We start from the raw sequence: 23316 nt of genomic DNA on the forward strand, positions 1-23316 counted from the left end.
AAAGCTGGTAGCCTCCCACATTCCCTAGGTACACTGCAGTCATTCTTCTTTATGATCCTGCCAAACTTCCCAGAGTTCATGAAGGAGCAGGATATGACATCTTACACTCACGGAGCCAAACAAGCCTGCATCTTCTTCCCATCTCAAGAAAAACAAAAAGCAAATCTCTCTTCTGAATGTCCCTTTGATAAGTAAAGAAGTTGAGGCTCAATGAATTTTGCACCAAAGTTGGAAGAGGTAGAACTGGGACCAGAGTTAGGTGCTGATTCACAGGCCTCCCACCACTTTGGGGGTCTGCAAACTACGTTTCATGAGCCAAATCCACTTATCCCTTTCACCTGTTTTTTTGTAAATAAAGTTTTATTGGGACATTGCCATGTTCACTGATTTATATATTTGCTATGGCTGCTTTTGCACTACAATGGCATCACTGAGTAGTTATGGCAGATACTTGATGGCCTATAAAGCCAAAAATACTATATGGTTCTTTACAGAAAAATTGACTACATCATGCCATTTCTGGAACCTCCTCAGGCGCTTTTTCTAATTCTAACATTCAGTTATTCTAAGACTTTAATTGAAGGAGGTATTCTCCCTAATTCTTAGTGAAATAGAACAAGTTATATCTTGAAAATCCACTTTCTTCTATTATAATGAGAAGTTAGAGAATCTAGTTTGACTTAGCTAGAGGGGATTTCCTGGGGAGGAGGATGAACAGCCAGCTTACAAGATGCTTGGGGGTCCTTTCTTTTTAAGGTCCTTTTTAAAAATTGGGTTTTCCAATTCAGAATTCTGAATTCTGCAGCCTTTATGAATGAATGGATGAACAGATAAATATTGGTATATGCAAAGGAAAAAAGTTCTGGAAGGATACAGACATCTGGTAAGTATTTACCTCTGGTGGGAGGAGGAGAGACAGTTAACTTCACTTCTGTGTTATTTGTGTATGTATAGTATAACTATGTAATTTTTGCAGTTGTAAAACACAAACAAAATGACAGAAAGGGAGAGAGGCTTAAGAGACTGCTTCCCCAGTGGTGTTTAAGAAAGGATCTTTCTAGGATGATGGATGCATCTGTGTTCATAGTGAGATGGTAGACTTAATGACCTCACTTGCCTCTGGCATAATCCCATGATAGATTGGCTGCCCCAAGCTCCTCAGGCTCTGTGTTCCTGCATGGGCAGAGAGCTGGAAGAAACACTCAGAAGGGAGTAGGGACTTCACATTTTTGCAGAAGTCAGAGAATTGCATAGTTGTGTTTAGAGATACAATTGCAACCAGTTTTCCATTTCTGAATAAGCTAGTATGATTAGTATGAAGACTCAATTATGAAACCATTCAAATATCAGAAACTAATCATGGAATATATTAACTTTCCCCAGAATGGCTGAAACATGTAAAGGGATGGCTGTACTTTTTCCTATTAACTTACGAGTAATACCTGAGCACTGTGAAACATTTAAATAATATAGATGTGTATAAAATAAAAAGTGAAAGTGCTCCCTTTAAATCACTGTTATCAGAGGGAGCAACTACATATAATTTGAGGTTGGAAGAACATAAACATCTTTTATTATTTGTCTTCATGTTTAGATCTTTAATTCAGTCATATTTTACAATTATGAAGCCTGTAAAAAGGGCTTCTTTCAAATTTCAAGTTTATTTTTCTCTAATCTAGCTTGCAGGAAAGGGGTTTCAGGAGCTATTTTACCGAGAACCGAAGGGAAATTGCCAGCTAAAGACGCACACCTTTTAGCAGACGCATGTGCTCGGCACTTTGTATACAGCGCGTGATATCCTCCTCAAGCAAGTTTCAAACTCCCAATTATAAAGAAAGAAACTAGGAGTTACGTAAGATTACGTAAGGCAAGTACCCCGTACTGCCTGGATCTCAAGAGACCGGAACAGGCCAGAAGCCGAGAGCAGCGTTTAATCCACCAAACACCACCCTCACTTGCCAAACTCTCGCGACAGTTGTGCGTCATCCGGGAGCGCCGGTGGCCGGGACTGTCGCGGGGCCTGCGACGCGCGGAGCTCTGCTCGGAGGTGCTGTCTCACCCGTGAGGCGGAGAAGCAGGCCAGCCCCGCGCTCGATTGAACCTGCATTCCCCGGCCTCCTGCCACCATGGAGTACCTCATCGGCATCCAGGGTCCCGACTATGTCCTTGTCGCCTCCGACCGGGTGGCTGCTAGCAATATTGTCCAGATGAAGGATGGTGAGAGGAAGCAGGGGAGGCCAGGCCGGGCCTGGGTATAGGGACAGCCGGGAGGAGTTCGTGGGAGGTTGGGTGAGTACCGGGGAGGTCTTGGGCATGGAACCCCGACTGCCCTGGTCAGTTCTTGCGTAGTTTTAGAATTAGGAGACGGGCTTAGGGCTTTGACTTTGTCTCCTCCCAGGGTTCCTGGGTCAGTACTGTGCTCCAGCTTTAGATAAATGCTTGCTAGGCGAGAGTCGCTTAAGGGAACTCAGTTTAAGGGTTTAAGCGCCAGCCCGGCTCCAGGATTCCTAGACCCTCTAGTCTCTGATAAATTTCTTGTTGTCGGTGCTGAAGAGGTTAGATTGTGACAGCATAAGGTGGGATCCTGGGGAGAGTGAGAGATTGTGGGACTAGAAACCTGCCATTTCCCTTCCACTGTCTGTATTTTCCCTAGTCTTAGCTCTGATCCTTCTTTTTCAGGGCACTGGCTACCTAGTTTTCCTTGTATTTGAGTAGCTAGTGGAGTTAGGAAACTGGAGACCCGTCACTCATTTGCTTTATGACTTTGTACAAGTTATTGCGCAGTGCCCAAATTTCCTCATCTGCTAAATCAGGGTTAGTAACACCAACCTCAAAAGCTTGTTGAGAGGATTGAATTGAAAAAGTTTTGTGCAGATGTTTAACACTATGACAGATACTTGGTAGTAAACATACTGAGTGCTTGTATACATGTTATTTTAAGCAGTTTACATTAATTCATTTAACCTTTTGAAATGGATGCTGTCACACTGACAGTTCTGAGGCATAGAAGTTAAGAAACTTGCTTAAGGCCTCAGGTGACAGAACCCAGGTTCAGACCTGTGCGGTTTGACTGCATATTTTTGAAAGATTTTGGTTGCTTGTCTGTGGAATCTTAAGAGTGCGTTTTCACGATTCATAGATATCCTACTTTTGAAAAAGTATTATCTGTTGGCCCAGATGATTTAATGTTCATTTGACAAATAGGTTTGGGGCACCTATATGTCTGTTACAGTGCTAGGTGCTGAAGGGATGCAAAGAAAAATAAGATGTGGCCCTTATCTTAGCAGTTACAGTTTAAAAAAAAAAAAAAGAAGTTACAGTTTAATAAGGGATTCAGATATATGTACAAATAATTATAACACAAGCTAGAAAATGATGCTGCGTATGAAAAGTACATCCAAACTTCTCAGGTAGTGCAGAGAAAGCAGAGATTGCTTTTATCTACTCCAGAGGAAGAAGGGATCTACAACTAGATCTCTAGTTGTAGAGACTAGGGATGGCTTTGAGGGCAGGTAACAGTTCATTCTTGGCTTAAGGAAAGGAAAATTGTCAAACTGTTAAACATTTATGGTATGGATCATGTTCCTTAAGTCAAATTACTTTATGAAATTCCATGATTAGTTTGTAGAAGTTTTACTGGTAAACCATGTTTTCCAAAGGAGTCAATTTGTTTTTTAAGGGTAAATCTATCCATTATTTTGAATACTAAGGCCTTTGACATGCAAGTGAGTTTAGCATGAAGTAGTTTAGCAGTAACAAATTCAGTACATTTATAGGTGTTCTGTTTCTTCACAATAATATATACGAAGCCACTTCAAAAAATAGAATGTGTTTTAAGCCCACTTACATACACAGTGCTTCTAGGTGTTACAGGGTATGCAGTGTATTTGGTATAATCCATTCAGGGGTCTAAGACATTAAGAAAACCAGGAAATAAATATTACAAGATGATTTTGTATGATAAAAAGAAGTATCACCAGTGAGTATTAGGTTAGCTTTTAAATTAATGGTTTCAAAAGTAAATCCTTATGGTATTCAGAGAAATCACTGTGGTATAGGAAGGAAGATAAATTTGAGTTAGTTCTTTAAAAATGGTTGAAAATAATTGTATTTAGCTCTAATTTTCCCTATGGTGTTTTCAGATATAAAAATGTTTATGATAGAAGCTTTGGAATTGTGTAAGGAGTTTTTTCTTCCTTTTCATTTCGTGAAGAAAATGTGTAGGGTAGGCTGAAAATGAATTAACCTTTTGCGATTCATTATTCTTCTGGTATAAAATGAAAGTATCGCTTCCAATCAGTTTTTTGGTTTGTTGCTGTAAGATATTTTGATACTATAGAGAAGGTGTTTCCCAGAGATTGCTTGCTTGTTAAAGTGGCACAATGTTTCAGTTTGGTTATATGCCACATTTTATTTCTCTTATCTTCTGGCCTGTATAGAATTGCTTTTAAATTTCTCACAGTACCTCAGCTCACACAGATTGCTCTTTTTTCCCCCTGAATTCCTGTAGCATGTATAATCTGAACTACATTGTCTCACACTGAGTATGATAATGTTGTACGTGTACAGTTTTCCCCACCTATGAGTTAGGCAGGGGTAGGTGACAGTATCTTCATTTTACACACTCAGAATCTGGCTTAGAAAGGGCAGATAATTTGCTCAAGTTCAGACTTGAGCTCAACTAGGCTTGCTCACGGAGAAGGCAATGGCACCCCACTCCCGCACTCTTTTTTTTTTTAATTTAATTTAATTTAATTTTTTAATACTTCAGCACTCTTGCCTGGAAAATCCCATGGACGGAGGAGCCTGGTGGGCCACAGTCCATGGGCTTGCTAAGAGTCGGACACGACTGAGCGACTTCACTTTCACTTTTCACTTTCATGCATTGGAGAAGGAAATGGCAACCCACTCCAGTGTTCTTGCCTGGAGAATCCCAGGGACGGGGGAGGCTGGTGGGCTGCCGTCTGTGGGGTCGCACAGAGTCGGACACGACTGAAGCGACTTAGCAGCAGCAGCAGCAGCAGACTTGCTCAACCCAGACTACGAAAATCTCCTGGGTTCCAGTCTAGAGTATTGTATGCTTAGGTTGTTTATTTTGTTGTCCACCTGTGTCCTGTATGTGGATCTTGTGTGTTCTTTTTTAAGGATCAGAAATTGCCTTGAGCTACATAGCCTGTTTGCTGCATGATTTAGGGAGTCGTTAGCATATTCTTTTTTTCTTTTTAATACCCCCTTCACCAATCACTATACAATGCATGTTTAAAAAACACTTATTTTGGCCTTGAATTAAGTTCATTTCAAAATTGAACAGTTGAAGAGTTTACTGTTTCAAAATTTAGCATTTCTTCTAAGTATAATATAAATTCTTTGTAAAAGGCCCCCCGCCCGATATGAAGCTTTTTTCCTCATTATGACAATAAACATAGTAAGTAGTGTTTTCTTACAAAGATGATGCCTATGAAGTATAAACATTATAGGAAATATTCATAAGCATAATGAAAGAAATAAAAATTGCCCATACTTCTGCAACTGCAGGAACTCAGATGCTAGCGGCATCTAATACTCTTTTGGTTCTTTTTCTTTGCATAGATGATTTATCTATATGTGAATTTTTTCTTTCATAAACAGTCTTTAAATCTCCTGTAGCCTTTAACAAATAAAAGTGTTTCAGTCTAGGAGTTTCAAGGCAGCTTGATAGTATCTACAGGCGCATTTTATGTGCATTTCCCCCCTAAAGTCTAGGAAACCTTATTACTGGTATCTCCAGTTCTCAAATACTTGTGAAGTATTTGACTATAGCATTTGTTTTTTAAATCCTGTTAAAGAGATTTTGATGTTTCAAAAGCTTTCAAACAGGAAGCATGTCTCCCAGCGAAGATTATTCAGCACTATTTGAAAAATGAAAAGTGAAAGTGAGAGTAAGATAGGGAGATTTAGCTTTTTTCTGAAGCTATGGACTGAATATGGAGTTTTCTTCCTTGGGCACTAATTTCTATCTGAATATTTATTTATCTGTTTAATCTGAATGTGTCTGGTTCAGCTAGATAAGATTAGAATATTGGGATTTTTGAGGTATTTTTTAAATAGCTTAGTGCAATATTTGTTAGGATTTTTGCTTTGGCACTCATTGTAACTTTCTCTTTGCTTTGTAAATGGAGTTGGTTTACTTTTTTAGGTGATTTATATTCTTAGTTGACTTTTTGTTCTTCCTTGAGATGGTTTCTTAACTGCAGCATTGATTCTTTTCATATATGCTTTTGTTTATATAATAATTTGCATTCATATTTGTAGAGACATTTCAGGATTTTGGAATCTTGAGCCTAAAGATAATGGCCACTGGCTTGATTCCTTCAGTTTCTTTGGTTGTTGTTCATTGCATTTCAAGTGCCTTAATGTTTTTATGTGTATTTTCAGTTATCAACTTTTACATATATTCTCCACCTGAAATTGAAGTTAATAAAATATGCAAATGAATTTAACCTGGAGAGTGAAAGAAAGTAATTGATAGAGTTGCCCATCAAAGTCTTCATAAAACAGTTCTTCATAAAATTCAATATGGTAATTGATAAGCCTGTTTGTAGTTGTTGTGTAATAAGAATAATTTTCTGCTAAGATAAAATTTCTAACACTGTGTGTTTTTCCTTTGAGCAGATCATGACAAGATGTTCAAGATGAGTGAAAAAATCTTACTCCTGTGTGTTGGAGAGGCTGGAGACACTGTACAGTTTGCAGAATATATTCAGAAAAACGTGCAGCTCTATAAGATGCGAAATGGTGGGTAATACTTAGAATGTGGCTCTGGTGGTTTTGTCTTTAAAGTGTACTGAAAGAGAATATTCTATACTGGCAGTTCTATACATGTGCTCTTATTTTTATTTGAGTCTTACTATTTTTAAAGCTTTAGTTAGATCCTCCTTCTGGTCCTAAGGATTTTCTACAAAAATCCCAGAGCAGAAAAGAGAACTATTATAACACAGATACATGGGGAATAAAAATAACCCCACCTTGAAAAATGAGCATGATGATATGAGATTTTTAAGTGTTAGAGAATGTGACTTGAGCTGCAGTATGTACAAAATCTCAGAACTAAAAGACCTAAGTTAAACTTGGTTATACTGTTTTTTTATGTGACAAATCACTTATCCTCTCTGGACCTTTACTTTCCTTATCACTAAAATGGCATTATTGGGAATTCCCTGGCAGTCCCATGGTTGGGATTCTGTACTTCATTGTAGAGGGGATTGGTTCAATCCCTTGTTGGGGAACTAAGATCCCACAAGCTGTGCAGCGTAGTCAAAAAATAAATAAATGGTATTGTTATAATAATATTAATGAATAGTATGTATGAAAATGCTTTGTAAACTTTAGACTCTGTGTAATTATAGGAGACTTACTATGTCATAAAAAGGTTCTGCCTTGCCTCTCTGGTAGGTTCTTGTCTAGGGAGATAATTAGAATTTTTGTGAGATATTTTGTGAACTCTCTGGAGCTAATAAACTCTTATCCACTGGGAAAGCCTTCCTGTGAAATAATAGCCACTAGCCCTTTGATCCAAGGAAGTTTATAGTGATGCTTCAGCAGAAAAGAACCTTCCTTCCAGTTACTTATTTCACAGTATAATAATACTATTATACTGCTGCTTGCTGCTGCTGCTGTCGCTGTCGCTTCAGTCGTGTCCGACTCTGTGCGACCCCATGGACTGCAGCCTACCAGGCTTCTCCGTCCATGGGATTCTCCAGGCAAGAACACTGGAGTGGGTTGCCATTTCCTTCTCCCCATTTTACTTATAGAAAGGTGAAATATTATATAATATGTCAAAAATGAAAATGAACCTCAAGATGTGCAATAAATGGTTTCTTTACAAACTTAGGGACATTGATTCTTATTGCTGCTATTTTACTCAATCATGAAGCCCATTTTTGGAGAAAACTATATATGTATATGTTAGAGCTAGGAGATGCAATGTTTAATAAGTAATATTTAAAATAATTAAATATTGAAAGAATTTTTAAAGACTTTCAGTACAACTTTTCTTAGAAGTGGGGAGAGAAGGTAGATTAACAAAATACATTTTTATAAAACTACAGATTTTCTTCCTTATACTTTCATTTTTCACCTTAATTTTATAGAACTAGTATAAATTAAGGAGCTTAATTTTAATATAATTGTATGTGTAAAGTGACTGGTTATGATCCATTTGTATAGTTTTTTAGGTGGCAAGCTTAGCATCATGCATTGAGTTCTATAAATATTTTTGAGGGCCTCATCCACGTTAAGCCTTCTGCCTAATATCACAGAGAATTCAAAGATGAATAAGGCTCAGTTCCTGCCATTAAGAAACCTAAAGTACATGGTATTTAGGTTTAAGCAAGTTTAGAATACTGGTTTTTAAACTTTTTATTTCCTAATGGGATATGACCAACTACCAACACTGTGCTGGTTTCAGGTACAGCAGGGAAGGGCCTCAGCAGCACATGTACATGTGTCTTTTCTCCCCCAAGCTCCCCTCCTCTCAGGCTGCCACGTAACACTGAGCAGAGTGCCGTGTATGAAATACTTTAATCATTATTTTTAATGACTACTCGTTGTCTGCATGGCCCCCATGAAGGATCCCAGTGTTTCTGAAGTACAGTTGGTAGAGCAATACTTCCCTGTCCTGGCCCAGAAGAGGGCAGAGTAATAAACAAGAGTTTCTGTTACATAATTCTCAGGATCTAAAGTCAGTGCATAAAACACAAATTGTATATGGTTAAAATTGCCCTTAAAACTCCTTAAGTTACCTATCGAATATATTTTGTGTATGTGCTGCTGCTAAGTCACTTCAGTCGTGTCCCACTCTGTGTGACCCCATACACAGCAGCCCACCAGGCTCCCCCGTCCCTGGGATTCTCCAGGCAAGAACACTGGAGTGGGTTGCTGTTTCCTTCTCCAGTGCATGAAAGTAAAAAGTGAAAGTGAAGTCGCTCAGTCATGTCCGACTCTTAGCGACCTCATGGACTGCAGCCTACCAGGCTCCTCCATCCATGGGATTTTCCAGGCAAGAGTACTGGAGTGGGGTGTCATTGCCTTCTCCAGTTTGTCTATGTAACCCTACACAATATAGCTTGTGCATTTAAAATTCAGTCAGTTCAGTTCAGTAGCTGAGTCGTATCCGACTCGTTGCGACCCCATGGACTGCAGCACGCCAGGCCTCTCTGTCCATCACCAACTCCTGGAGTTTACTCAAACTCATGTCCATTGAGTCGGTGATGCCATCCAACCATCTCATCCTCTGTCGTCCCCTTCTCCTCCTGCCCTCAATCCTTCCTAGCATCAGGGTCTTCTCAAATGAGTCATCTCTTTGCATCAGGTGGCCAAAGAATTGGAGTTTCAGCTTCAACATCAGTCCTTCCAGTGAACACCCAGGACTGATCTCCTTTAGGATGGACTGGTTGGATCTCCTTTAGTCCAAGGGACTCAATAACTGAGCCAAAATAAGGGAAAGAAAAAAAATCTATATGCAGATGGTCAGGCATCAGACTTTTCTGCCTTTTAAGATAATTGTGAAATCCTTAGCACTGTTTAGTGAGTTAGATAGAGAATCGACAAGTATTCCTGCTTGTTCAGAGTTGTTTTCATTATAGTTTAACGTGAACTAATAGACTTGTAAGGATGAAATTCAGTAATATATGTGAAAGCACCTAGTGTAAGCTCTGAAACATAATAGCTGTTCAGTAAATATTTGTTAGAATTTTAATCTACATCTTACCTGATGTGACACTGGTATTGTGAATGTTGTAGGAAATAATCACATGCAGTCTTTCCAAGCTGGCATTTTCTTGTGGGTCTGCTGAGTTGTGGGTCATTCTTGTGATTTTTGACACTAGCCCCATTTTATGGTGGAGTGTTAATGTCCAGAGTGTGTTACTAAGGCACATCTGATGCCATGCCTCTGGGCTGTACTTTGCTTGACATTACAACTTTATTTAGAGGTTTTATGCTGGAGAGCCTCTATTTTTAAAATGTTACAGATAGCTGTAGAAGCAATTTTTTCCCTGTGGCTTGTGCTTTTGAAAATCACATTACACTTCTTAATAAAATTACTTCACTTAAAAAAAAGAAAACCTTATAAAGTATGACTGAGGCTATTCTAATTTCCAGCCTCTCTTTCCCAGTATCTTTTTAAAATAAACTAAAAACATTATCATCTCAAGACCTCTTTCTTTTTTATATATATATAAAACATCTGTATATATTTGTACCTCTTTCCTTCTATAGAGGAAACCACAGTCTGTTGCTGAATGAATAGCTTAATCAGGAGGATGAATTCAGTCTCACTGTAGAATAGTTACCTTGGTTCTGTTTTATGCCCAGTAATCACTGCCAGTACTAACTAGCTATTTCCCAGCTGTTGACAAAGGCTACCCACTCCAGTAGTCTTTCCCTTCTCCAGGGGATCTTCCCAACCCAGGGATCAAACCCAGGTCTCCCGCATTGCAGTATTCTGGCCTGGAGAATTCCAAGGACTATATAGTCCACGGGGTCGCAAATTGGACTCAACTGAGCAACTTTCACTTTTCAACTGTTGACAACAAGTATGTATCTCTTGTACCAGGTTATGAACTGTCTCCCACGGCAGCAGCTAATTTCACTCGCCGAAACCTGGCTGACTATCTTCGGAGTCGGGTAAGCAATACAGCAAGCAGCCTTAGGAACAGAGAAATCTATGCTTCTTGTCTATTCCTGTTATACCAAATGGCCGTTCTGAGCCCTTCCTATTGCTACTTGTTATTCTTCAGTCTTGTGGGATTTGTTTTTTCTTTCCGCATAGTTGCTAATTAAAGCCCAGAGGGTGAACGTAACAGTTGCAGAGAATTTGGAGGGGGTACACCAACAGGAAGGTCTGGCAATGGCCTTTTAATTTTCAGTGTTTTCACAGCAAACCATGTTTCTTAATTCCTGTGGTTGGATTATGTGGTGGTGGAGATGAACCCTTAAAACACTATTACATACACATTTTATTTTGAGAGTAGCCGCGTCTTTCTGTGACTCCTTGCCAGTGCACACAGAATATTCCTCTTCACCTAGTCTAGCCTTGTTGTCACCTTAGAACTGTCTTTGTTCCATTGACAGCACGTTAAAAGGTGCAACACCTTAAAGATTCAATGAAAAAAGAAAGGGGGAAAAGAGGATTGAATGTATTAAAGATTGTGTAGGATGTGGCAAGAAAGTTTATGATTGCTAAAGGTGTGTATTATTCTCTTCCCACAGGGACTAAGTAAATAGAGCTCTGCCATGTGACTTTACCCCATGCCTGTTTACTCATCTATGAAATCCTGATAACTTCCTAACCCCACAGGAGTGCTAGGATAATGAGTGCTTGTAAATCAGAATATTTAACATCCATATGACTTTTGCCCAAAGCGTTTTGCTTAATAATTTAATCTACTCACTAGTCTGCTGAGATATATAGTAGTTAATTCTCTATCACTGATAGGAATGAAAAGCATAAAGCGTCAAGGAGATTAGCTCCAGGTCACACAGCAGGTCAGGCAAAAGCTACACTAATGGTACCATAATTACTTGCCTCTTCTGCCTTGACAGCTACTTGGTTTTTCAGTAGTGTTTCTAAAACTTTTTTTTTTTTTTTATCTGTACTTATTTAAGCTGATTTATGACAAATCAAAACAAGTACAGGTTTTGATTTGTTACTTATTACAGATTTTAAAGCAGTTTATTTTCTAGTGTCTAATACTGAATTGAGAACTTCTCAGTAAATAGAATCTCTCTTTGCTAGCTTCAACCAAGGAGTTTGTGCAATGTGAAAAATTGTGAAGTTTGAAGAGAAGCTAAAACCAGGATGAATTGGGTAGAGGGGATAAATTTGTATACATTGTTTTAATCTGGGTGAAAGATCAGTGCCTTTCTTATTTACTCTTCCCCAAGAGAGGTAAATGGATCAGAGACAACCTTTCCTGCTTCTTAGAAGTTCCAGTGGTATTCAATAGCGAGTATACTGTGGCTTGCTGTGTAAAATATCCCTCTGACTTGCCAGGCAGAATTGGAATAAGAATTCCAGCTTTGGGCACAATAAACACTTTGTCTTAAATGCTACAGACATTAAGTGAGTTAAGCTCCTTTTAGAATGGAGATAAGAGTGGCAGTGTGCTGTATGCAAATGTAGTGAATCCGGTTAATCTCCTAGCAGAAATGTTTGATGTCTTAACAAATAAATATCCCTTGTAGACAGTGACATGGGGCTCATTACCTCTGCCTTGTGCTTACAGATCCAATCCCTGCTCCACCACCTTCCAATCAAATGAGATTGTTCTAAAATACTAATTCATATTTCAGGCATTTTTTTTATGAGGAGAAAGGTGATGTGGTTTTTCAGTCTTCCCAATAAGTACAAAATCACTAGATTTGGCATTTTTATATAGTCACACCATTTGGCACATGATACTTATTTGAGTCAGCCAGTTACCATGCATAATTTCATGTCTGTAGCTCAAATTATTTGATCTCCAGTTTGCTATGTGCTGTGCCGTTTGCCAATCTTATATAAATTGGTTCTTTAAGATACTGTTTAGCTTATTGGTTAAACACAGTATCTGGAATTACACTCCCTGGGTTTAAGTCTTTGCCCACTGACTTGCTAGCTGTGTCTTTGAACAAATTCTAAGCTTAATTTCCCTCCTTATAAAATAATGGTACCTACTTCATGGAGTTACTATGAAGATTAAATGAGGTAATCATACAAAGCTGTTAACACAGTGTATGACACATATACCTAATTAATACATTCATTTGGTAAATAAATTAATAAACTTTTATTTTTATGGTGCTGTTACTGTTTGGTTAAAGAAGCAATTTGATAGTTAGTTTCCTATGGGAGATTGTTTCTTGTGCTATTTTATATTTTAGTTAACAATCTGCTAGTAAAGAGTGCTATTAATAAGGAAAATAGAATTAAACCAACATTGATCATATATTATGTGCTCAGCTTTTTTCTAGATTGACATAGTCCGGCATGGTAGCTACTGGTCATATATGGCTATTTAAATTTAAAATAATTAAAATTATGTATCAGTAGATGAATGGATTAAAAAGATGTGGGGTGTGTGTACACACACACACACACACACACACACACACACACACACAGTGGAATATTACTCAGCCCTAAAAATGAATGGAATCCTGCAGTTTGCAACAATATGGATGGACCTAGAGCATACTATGCTTAATGAAAAAAGTCAGACAAAGACAAATACTCTGTTACCATTTGTATGTGAAATCTAAAAAACAGAATAAATGTATATAGCAAAACAGAAGCAGATTTACAGATACAGAGAACAAACTACTGCTTACCAGTGAGGATAGGAAAGAGAGGAGTGGCAAGATAGGGGCATGGGATTAAGAAGTACAGACTACTATGTATAAAATAAATAAGCAACAAGGATATATTGTAAAACAGGGAAATGTAGCTATTTTATAACTTTAAATGGAGTATAATGTATTAAAATATTGAATCCCTATACTAGACACCTGAAACTGATACAATATTGTAAATCAACTGTGCTTTAATATAAAAACTTGCTTCAATATAATTTAAAATTCAGTTCCTATGTGAGAGTCTCTTGAACTTTGAAAGAGAAATAAACTTTTGTTTCTTTAAAGACTGGTTCCTCAGTCACATTAGTCACATTTTAAGTGCTCAATGGCCACTTGTGGCTAATGGCTATCATATTGAAAATCATAGATATAAAGTTTGAAAAGTAGTGTAATTGAATGATTCCTGATACAGGAGGTATAGCACCAGCTCTCCCATGAGCTAGATGAAAAACCCTGAGAGAAAGAACATATGGTTAATTTTTATAGTTTCTTTCAGCTCCCAGATAGCATGCTTTAAGATCTAATGTCAAAGACTACAGAACTATAGTAATCAAAACAAGGTGATATTGGCACAAAAACAGACTTATAGATCAATGGAATGGAATAGAGAGCCCAGAAATAAACCCACATCCTTGTGGTCAGTTAATTTACAACAAAAGAAGTGAGACTATCCAATGAAGAAAAGACCGTCTTTAGCAAGTGATATTGGAAAAGCTGGACAGTTAAATGTCAATCAGTGAAATTAGAACACTTTCTCACACCACGTACAAAAATAAACTCAAAAATGGTTAAAGACCCAAATATGCAACATGACACCATAAAACTCCTATAAGAGAACATAAACAAAACATTCTTTGACATAAATTATGGCAATATTTTCTTAGATCAGTCTCCCAAGGCAAAAGGAATAAAAGCAAAAATAAAGAAATGGAACCTAATCAAAATAAAAGCTTTTGCACAGTGAAGGAAACCATCAGCAAAATAAAAGGCAACCTACGGAATGGGAGAAAATATTTGCACTGATAAGGGGTTAATATCCAAAATATATTAACAGCTCATAAAACTCAATATAAAAAAAAAATTTTAAGTGGGAAGAAGATTTAAATACACATTTCTTCAGAGAAGATATATAGGTGACCAAGACCAACGGACACATGAAAAGATACTCAACATCGTTAATTATTAGAAAGTGAAAGTCACTCAGTCATGTCTGACTCTTTGTGACCTCATGGATTATATAGTCTGTGGAATTCTCCAGGCAAGAATACTAGAGTGGGTTAGCCATTCCCTTCTCCAAGGGATCTTCCCTACCCAGGGATCGAACCCAGATCTCCCACATTGCAGGCAGATTGTTTATCAGTTGAGCCATGAGGGAAGCCCAAGAATACTTGAGTGGGTAGCCTATCCCTTCTCCAGCGGGTCTTCCTGACCCAGGAATCAAATGGGGATCTCCTGCATTGCAGGTGGATTCTTTTAATTGTTAGAGAAATGAGAAAGGCAAATCAAAACTGCATTGAGGTATCACTCACACCAGTCAGAATGGCTATCATCAAAAAGTCTAAAAATAATAGGGATTTCCTTGACGGTCCAGTGTTAGGACTCTGTGCTCCCAGTGCAGGGGGCACAGGTTTGATCCCCACTTAGGGAACTAAGATCCCACATGCTGCACAGAACCATCAAAAAATAAAAATAAAAAGTCTACAAATAATAAATGATGGAGAACGTTGGAGAAAAAGGAAATCTTGTATATATTGGTGGGAATGCAAATTGGTGCAGCCACTATGGAAAACAGTATCCCTAAAAAATTAAAAGTTGCCTAAAAAATTAAAAAGTTGATCCAGCAACCCCACTCCTGAGTATACAGCCAGAAAAGACAAAAGCTCTAATTCGAAAAGATACACGTACCCAGTGTTCATTGTAGCACTATTTACAACAGCCAAGACGTGGAAACAGCCCGAGTACCCATCAACAGACGGTTTAAAAAGATGTGGTATGTATACACAGTGGAGTATTACTCCACCATAAAAGAGAATGAAATAATGCCATTTGCAGCAACAAGGATGGACATAGAGAATATCCTGTTAAGTGAAATAAGTCAGGTAGAGAAGGACAACTGTTTTATTGTATCATTTACGTGTAAAATCTAAAAAATAATACAAATGAATCTATATACAAAACAGAAACAGACTCACAGATGTGGTTAACAAACATACGGTCGCCAAAGGAGAAAGGGAGGAATAGGGGTTAAATCAGAAGTATGGGATGAACAGAAACAAACTGCATGGAATAGATAAGAAACAAGGGTTTTGGAAGAAAAGCTACAAAAAGCCTAGACAGAGTTTTAAAAAGCAGAGACATCACTTTATGGACAAAGGTCTATATAGTCAAAGCTATGATTTTTCCAGTAGTTATGTGTGGATGTGAGAATTGGACCATAAAGAAGGTAGAGTGCCAAAGATTGATGCTTTTGATCTGTGGTGCTGGAGTACAAGGAGATCAAACCAGTCAATCCTAAAGAAAATCAATCCTGAATATTCACTGGAAGGACTAATACTGAAGCTGAAGCTCCAGTACTTTGGCCACCTGACGTGAAGCTCTGGCTCATTGGAAAAGATCCTGATGCTGGGAAAAACTGGGGGCAGGAGGAGAGGGAGGTGATAGAGGATGAGATGGTTGAATGGCATCACCAACTCAATGGACATGAATCTGAGCAAACTCTGGGAGATAGTGAAGGATAGGGAAGCCTAGCATTCTGTAGTCCATGGGGTCGTAAAGAGTTGGACACAACTTAGTGACTGAACAACAACAGGAAACTATATTCAATATCTTAAAATAACCTATAATGGAAAATAGTCTGAGAAAGTAAATATATATAACTGAAGTCACTTTGCTGTACACCTGAAAAAAACAAGATTGTAAATTAAAACTATACTTCAGTTTAAAAAAAATCTGACATCAAGACCATAACTAGGACTTCCTTGGTGGTCCAGTGGTTAAGAATCCGCCTGCCAGTGCAGGGGACATGGATATGATTCCTGGTCCGAGACCTCACATGTCGGGCAACTAAGCCCATATACCACAATTACTAAGCCCACACTCTGTAGCCTACGAGCTGCAACCGTTGAGCCCATGTGCCACAACTCATGAAGCCTGTGTGCCCTAGAGGCCGTGTTCCACAAGAGAAGCCACCGCAGTGAGGACCCCCTGCACCACAATTAGAGACCAGCCCCCACTCACTACAACTCGAGAAAGCCTGAATGCAGCAACCAAGACCCAGTGCAGCCAAAAATAAATTCCTTTTTTAAAATGACCATAACTAGACTTGAATTTATTTTTTTTTAAGTGAAAGGGTAAGAATATATAGGAAAGAATTTCAGCTATCAATCATTTCTAGAAGTGACTTGTCTCAGCACTCTGGCCTGAATTTGAGTGTGTTTATTCTGGTTAATGGTAGGCAGGTATTGTATGCTCCTGTCCTAGAGAAACCCTGTTGCCTTGAGCCTTCTATTCAAAGGACAATATTGTCCTCTTGCCTTTGGTGGCTGACACAAAGACATCATCTGTTGATTGGTATTGGTGAGGTCATGTGATCTTGTGAACAGATGGCCCAGGTGAAACCTTGGCTTTGCAGGTTTTGTCCCCTAAACGCAACCAACCATTTGTTACTTGTGATTAAAATATCACTAACAAGGGTAATTTCACAAGCTTTTTGGCAAATGTGGTTAGCAGGATGTGACATGACACAGCACTACTTTCTTCCTGCACGTGCCTTCTCCCTTGAGGCCTCGTCTCCCTGCTCGCCCCGTCTCACCCGTGCCCAGGCTTGCCTTCTAGCTCACCTGCTCCAGATGGGCGGCACAGTGGGAGGACACTGGCAAAGGCAGATGTGTTTATTTTCCGGAGACAAAATGTTGTGTTGCTGCAGATGGCAGTGCCTCGGAGCAAATGGCAGCCTTTGACACTGCTGCCACGCAGCCTGGGCATCTTGACAGACAGAGCTGGCTCACTCTTGGTGACGGGGAAATTGAAAAAAAAAAAATACCAAGACGTTCCTCATGGAACTCATGGAGTTTCAGTGCAGTCAATGGTTTTTAAGACCTGGAGAGGTGTTTTCTTCCCTGCCAGACCTCAGTTAGCTAGTCAGCTAGCTGGATTTTCACTATGGGCCAAGAGTTATATCTGTTAATTACTTTTGTCTACTAGCCTTAATAGAACATAGAGTAAAAACTTAAATGGCTACATATAGATGGACATTCAATGGTAATGCAAAACGTGCATTTCAAGTCACATCTCACTGGAATCTCTCAGGGTTGGAAGTGACTCATGTCTGCCCCATTGGAGATACCACCATTCTACTTTTAGTGGTCATTTTGATTATCCAGAGGCCCAGGGACAGATGTGCCCTGAAGTTCAGATGCCTTACTTAATATGACAGCACTTTGTGCTTATAGTGTTTTTCTGCCAAGAATAATAAGAGTTCTGACAGCTGCCCTTTTAAGCAGTCTATTTATACAGTCATTAGGGCTTGACTCAGTCCATTAAGGAGACAAAGACTTGGATGTTGAATCATTGCGCCTACTAGTTTCCTAGGAAAAAAATGACTTAACATCCTTCTCTGAAAGTTACTAGCTTTATCAGAAAACCTTTTTTCTTTTTTTTTTTTTAATATGTGCTGTTTTTCCCAGTCCTAGCGCTGATAGAGTTAGGAGTTTGCAGGTGTAAAGTCCTCCCCCCTCGCCTTCCCCATCTCTCTCCAGGGGGTTGTATGTGAGAAGGTGTTGCTTTCTCGCTCAGAGAGCATATATGTGCTACCCTGTTGTATGCCTGCTGTGAGCATAGAGAACCCCTATTCTCCGCTGAGTGGAATGAGCCTATTGGGTGGCCGGGATTGTGTAACCTCATAATGCCAACTTTTCACTTAAAGCATCTTTCCTGTCCACAATGGGGTGAAGCAGTATAAGTAATTGGCCTTAAATTTGTGTTGTTTTGAAACTTGTATCTTGAAAATTATGTGGTTTCCTGTTAGGATTTGGTTTAAGCCATAAGCAGTAGAATACTGTTTTAGTAAGCAGCAAAGTGTTTACCACTAGAAATGCAGATTTACCCCACCTTTTAAGATTGCTTTAAACCAGTGCCTTGGCCTGTGTGGGCATGTCCTCACACATATTCACAGATACAAATACGCATGTACCCTGGCATCTTAGTGCTTCTCTTTACCTGTCATGGACCAGGATCATGCAGAGATATGAATTCAGGGGCTGATCCCCACAGGGGAATAGGAAGCCTTTGGAGGGAGAAATAGTTGACTGTTCTATTCTTGACTTTGGTTGTAGTTAAGTGTATGTTCACTTTATTCATTAAACCACATGTGTATATTTTATGCATTTTTATGTGAGTGTATTATTTCACCAAAAAAGTTTAATAGCATAAAAAGGAAGAGTAAAGGGGTAGGAAAGCAGAACACATTTTTTTAAAAGCTAAAAATGGAAAAAAGTTTCAGACTTACCATTACTTTTGAATGTAGACAGTAAAGCAGATAGCATGAAGTAGATTGGAAAGAAAAAGGGAAGGGAGAGGAAGTAATCTGAATCTTTATTAACAGAAATACTTGGCCAGAATTTCACATTTCCTTTTCCTATGCCTCCTAATTTGTACAGTATAATATAGCTAAGAAGTTCCATAGGTGCTGCTAGCCATCCATACAACAAATCTATAGCCTGCACTGTCCCTGGGAGCTGAAGAAATGTGCAAAGCTTAGTGTGCCTTCAGATGGGGTGGTGGAGAATAAACAGCTATACTGCAGAGTGACAAGTACTACAATAGCCTTACAGGTAGTTGCTCTGTCAACTGAGCCTAACTTGAGTGTTGAAGGACCAGCTGTCATTAGGCTAAGATGAAGCAGAAAGGAACACTGAAAGTGCAGACCTAGAGGAGTGTGAGAGAGGGTTAGGTTGATGGTGGTGGTGGTTTAGTTGCTAAGTCATGTCTGACTCTTGTGACCCTATGGGCTGTAGCCTGCCAGGCTCCCCCAGCCATGGGATTCTCCAGACAAGAAAATTGGAGTGGGTTGCCATTTCCTTTGGCACAGTCATTTTCTAACGATGTTTGGGGCAGGCACAAATAGTTTTCTGAGTCTCCTACTCATTTTTTACCTGTTTTAACTAGTGGGGTACTTGCTGGGGTCCTTGCCCGGCTGATCCAGGGTATTCGAAGCGGGGACGGCGTCGGCGAGGGTCAGGATACAATAGCTTCAATTAGATATTAATTAAAGATATAAAGAGTAATAGAATAAGGATAGCTCAGTAGGAAAATTCAGTGGAGAAAAGAGGCTGAGTAGCTTGGTTTACGCGGGAGACCAATAAAACTTCAAGACAAGAAGTTTGCACCACTTACGTAAGGCCGCAGGCGTCCTTCCGTTCTCCCGAAGGACAGGAGACACTGAGGCCTCCCCGGTCGGATCTTAGAAGCCCAGGCATAATTAGTAAGCATGGCGGGTTCCGCGCTCCAGATGGAGACTCAACCAGAGTGAGAGAGAGAGCAACATGGGGAGACCAGTATTTCGAGAAACTGATCCCAATTCTTTATTTTCCATGGTCTACTTTTATACACTGAGATGTTATGCAAAAGTCACGCGGGGTCAGCAGTCCTGACTTTTATGAAAGTCAGGTGCTGCATACAAATGTATACAGAGATCTTAGGGGTGTTACATCATCTTCTGGCCAGGGGGGCCTGCTGACAATTTATGACCCTCTCCTTGTGACAGCGGTCAGTCAACCAGGACACTTATTTCTCCAGGGGTGATTATTCTTAAAACAGACACCACCCAAATAAAGTTACATTCCTATAGGGTGAGGGTGTAGTGGGTTTTAGTTAAGGAAAGAATTTACTTAGCCTAAGGTCTAACGTGATTAATATCAAAGGTTAATACTTATTTCTTCTATATATTCATTAATGTGTGTAAGGGCAGGGGATGTGGAGACTTAGCAACAAACATTGGCTCAACAAATGAAAAACCCTTCACCAACACAATTTCAAATCAGCCCACTATACTTATACTTATAGTTTTCTAACTTCTCTAAAGAACCTGTTTTTAGAGGGTTTAAAGCATCTCGTGCCTCTCACGGTTGGGAGGCTGTGAGCAATCACATGTGGCCGGACGAGCCTGTCAGGCAGGCTAGAGAACCTTCAGAGGAGTTTGTAGGTTAAAACACTCTTGTCATGCCCAAGAGTTTTTATTGACTGGAGCTCTAGGTTAACTCCTTCTCCGAAAGAGGTGGTGGGGGACAGCCCCCTGTAAAGTCAGAGGTGTAGGTGAGAGCACAAAGTAGTAAAGTAGGCAGGCTCTGGTTATGGGGGTAGACGCTCGAGGATTTCCAGGGGGACTCCTGAGGCTCGATCCTGCCTTTGCGTATGTCGAGCCTCCTTCCTCATGACCTTTGCCATGGGCGGAGTACCTCACTCTGGCCCCCAACAGGTACTGGATACGAATTAGGGCTCTTCTGATGGAAAAACAAATAGAAATACATAACTTCATATAGTTTTTACTCTAAACACGATATATACAAAATCTGTAATCTAAAGTAGTTTGTTAAATATGGCTCAGGGTTTTAGGGGAATAGTAAAAGATTGAAACTAGAGAGTTAGTCCATGTCATGAAGACTGATAAAAAAAACTCTTGTGCTAAAAGCAATGGGCCTCTCTGGAAGCTTGTTGGCTAAGAGGGAGATAGCATGATCAGATGAGGTTTGATTAGACCATTGGCCACTCTTTGGTAGATCATTTGGGGAAAGTAGACGGCAGCAGTGGCTCAGTGGTAGAGGATCCACCTGCAGTGCAGGAGACACAGGAGACGTGGGTTTGATCCCTGGGTTGGGAAGACCTGGAGGATGAAATAGCAACCCACTCAGGGTTGTAATACTCAGGCAAGTATTCTTGCCTGAAAAATCCCACGGACAGAGGAGCCTGGCAAGCTAGAGTTAGACATGACTGAGCACAGCACACAGCACAGAAGGAAGCAGGAAGACCCGTGAGGAGCTTTCATGTCCATTGTGTTGGGCCTGGGCTGCTGTTGGGGAGTGCTGTGTTCTAGTACAGGGGCTTCTAAATAGTCTTTTCCCCAGGATTTTCTAGTTGCTATGGGCATCTGAAAACATACAATTATATGTAGCCCTAAGTAGTTTTTTCCCCAGCGATTTACTTATTAATTCAAGGAGATGAATCAGGACACATGCTCAACATTCAAAGATAACCCATGGGTGGGAGTTCCCTGGGGGCCTAGTGGTTAGGATCCTGGGCTTTCACTACCACAAGCCAGGTTCAGTCCCTGGTTGGGAACTGATACACCACAGCTGAGCAGTGTAGCAAACAAAACAACAACCCCAAACAAAGATATTCATGGGCATGTTCACCATATGCAGCTTAACATATATCTGCCTAGGGGTGTACAGAGCGTGACTTTGGTCCTGGAATTTTTTGAGAACCGATGAAGGTATACGGAGTCTTATATTGGGTTGGCCAAAAAGTTCATTTGGGTTTTTCTGTAAGCTATTATGGAAAAACCGGAACAAACTTTTTGTCCAACCCAGAATTTTCCCTGGAAACTGCCAGCTCATGAAAAAAAAAAATCAAGTGACCTTGTTGCAGACATGGTGTTGTTAGTTTTACCATTGCACAATCAGCAATTTTATTTTGATGTTATTTGGGAGAAAGCAGTATTTTTGATTAGCAAGTAAAATTAATGTAGAAAACAAATACTGTGTTAACTAGTTGGTATAATAAGGCAGCTGTGCCATGTTGCATTCAACTCATTAAATTTCTGAACTTCTAATTACGATGAGATTACAACTCAAACTTGGGGTTAGTGATGGTTTTAGAGAGGTAAAATGTATAGGAATTTCATAATTATTGAGTATAATTTTGCTAAAAATTGATGTATACACAGTATTTAATTTTTTGCTTATAAAATTCAGATTCAGTTGAGACTTATTAGGCACCTATTATTTACTGGGACTTCTTCTAGAAACTTTAACATAGATGAGTACTTTTCATTCCTTGCAGCTGTCAGGCAAGCAGGACTGCCCCCATATTCAGATGGGGCACTTGAAACTTCAAGGCCAAGTGGACTGTCTTTTGTAACACAACTGTAAGCGCTAAAGCCACATTTGATCTCAAGTCCTTATTTTTCACAAAAACACGTGCCTAACTTTTGGCATATGTCGTTTTAAAAATATCATTTTCCAGGGAAACTCTGTATTTCCCCGTATATGTTTGTTACTCTCAAGAGCTTCTTTGTGCTCTCATGATGACCTGGGAAGAATATCTCTGCCATGGTGTGTCCTGTGGTAATTGTTTCCTCTGGTGTCTTCCACATGTGAACATAGGAATGTGTGTTTGTGTAAATAAAACCTTCCAATTGGCTGACTCATTCAGTCTTCCCTCATAGCTCAGTCAGTAAAGAATCTGCCTGCAGTGCAGGAGACCTGGGTTCGATTCCTGGGTCTGGAAGACCCCCTGGAGAAGGAAATGGCAACCCACTCCAGTGTTCTTGCCTGGAGAATCCCATGGACAAACCACGGGGTTGCGAAGAGTCAGACGCGACTGAGCTGCTGACTCTTTCATTCAGTCTCATGATTTCAGCTGTACCTTGTTTTTTCTTTCCAGTTGCTTCTGAACAGCTCAGTTTAAGTCTCATTGGGTCTAAATTGAGTTTTTCACATTTGCTCTACCACCTTTCCCTTTTTTGAGCATCCTCTTAACTCCTCTTTCTCTCTCACCTTCTATTTCATTATTCATTAATTCCTATCTATTCTGCCTTCTAAGTATATTTTATATTCCACGTCTCCCTTCATCCCTACTGCTTCTACAGTGTTCTAAGACATGAAAAAGGCTTATATTGGCATGGGAGTGGGTATGGTTTTCACTGGTTCCTCCATAGTTTATATA

General features: G+C 39.6%; 1 protein-coding gene across 2 annotated transcripts in view; it reads left to right on the forward strand.

Moving 5' to 3' along the window:
- The first annotated feature begins 1998 nt into the window (after nucleotides 1-1998).
- The window catches only part of PSMB2 (proteasome 20S subunit beta 2), a 36653-nt gene continuing 15335 nt past the window's right edge, over nucleotides 1999-23316 (forward strand). Inside the window, exons 1-3 of one of the 2 annotated variants that reach the window (XM_019957862.2) lie at nucleotides 1999-2217; nucleotides 6652-6774; nucleotides 10595-10665. In XM_019957862.2, coding sequence (XP_019813421.1) covers nucleotides 2127-2217; nucleotides 6652-6774; nucleotides 10595-10665 — 285 coding nt within the window. In that variant the 5' untranslated portion in view covers nucleotides 1999-2126. Of the gene's footprint in view, nucleotides 2218-6538; nucleotides 6559-6651; nucleotides 6775-10594; nucleotides 10666-23316 lie in introns of those variants that run through there. The other variant, XM_070786855.1, reaches the window with a different exon arrangement.

This window comes from Bos indicus, chromosome 3 (assembly GCF_029378745.1).
Source record: "Bos indicus isolate NIAB-ARS_2022 breed Sahiwal x Tharparkar chromosome 3, NIAB-ARS_B.indTharparkar_mat_pri_1.0, whole genome shotgun sequence".
In the NCBI taxonomy this organism is placed as follows: domain Eukaryota; kingdom Metazoa; phylum Chordata; class Mammalia; order Artiodactyla; family Bovidae; genus Bos; species Bos indicus.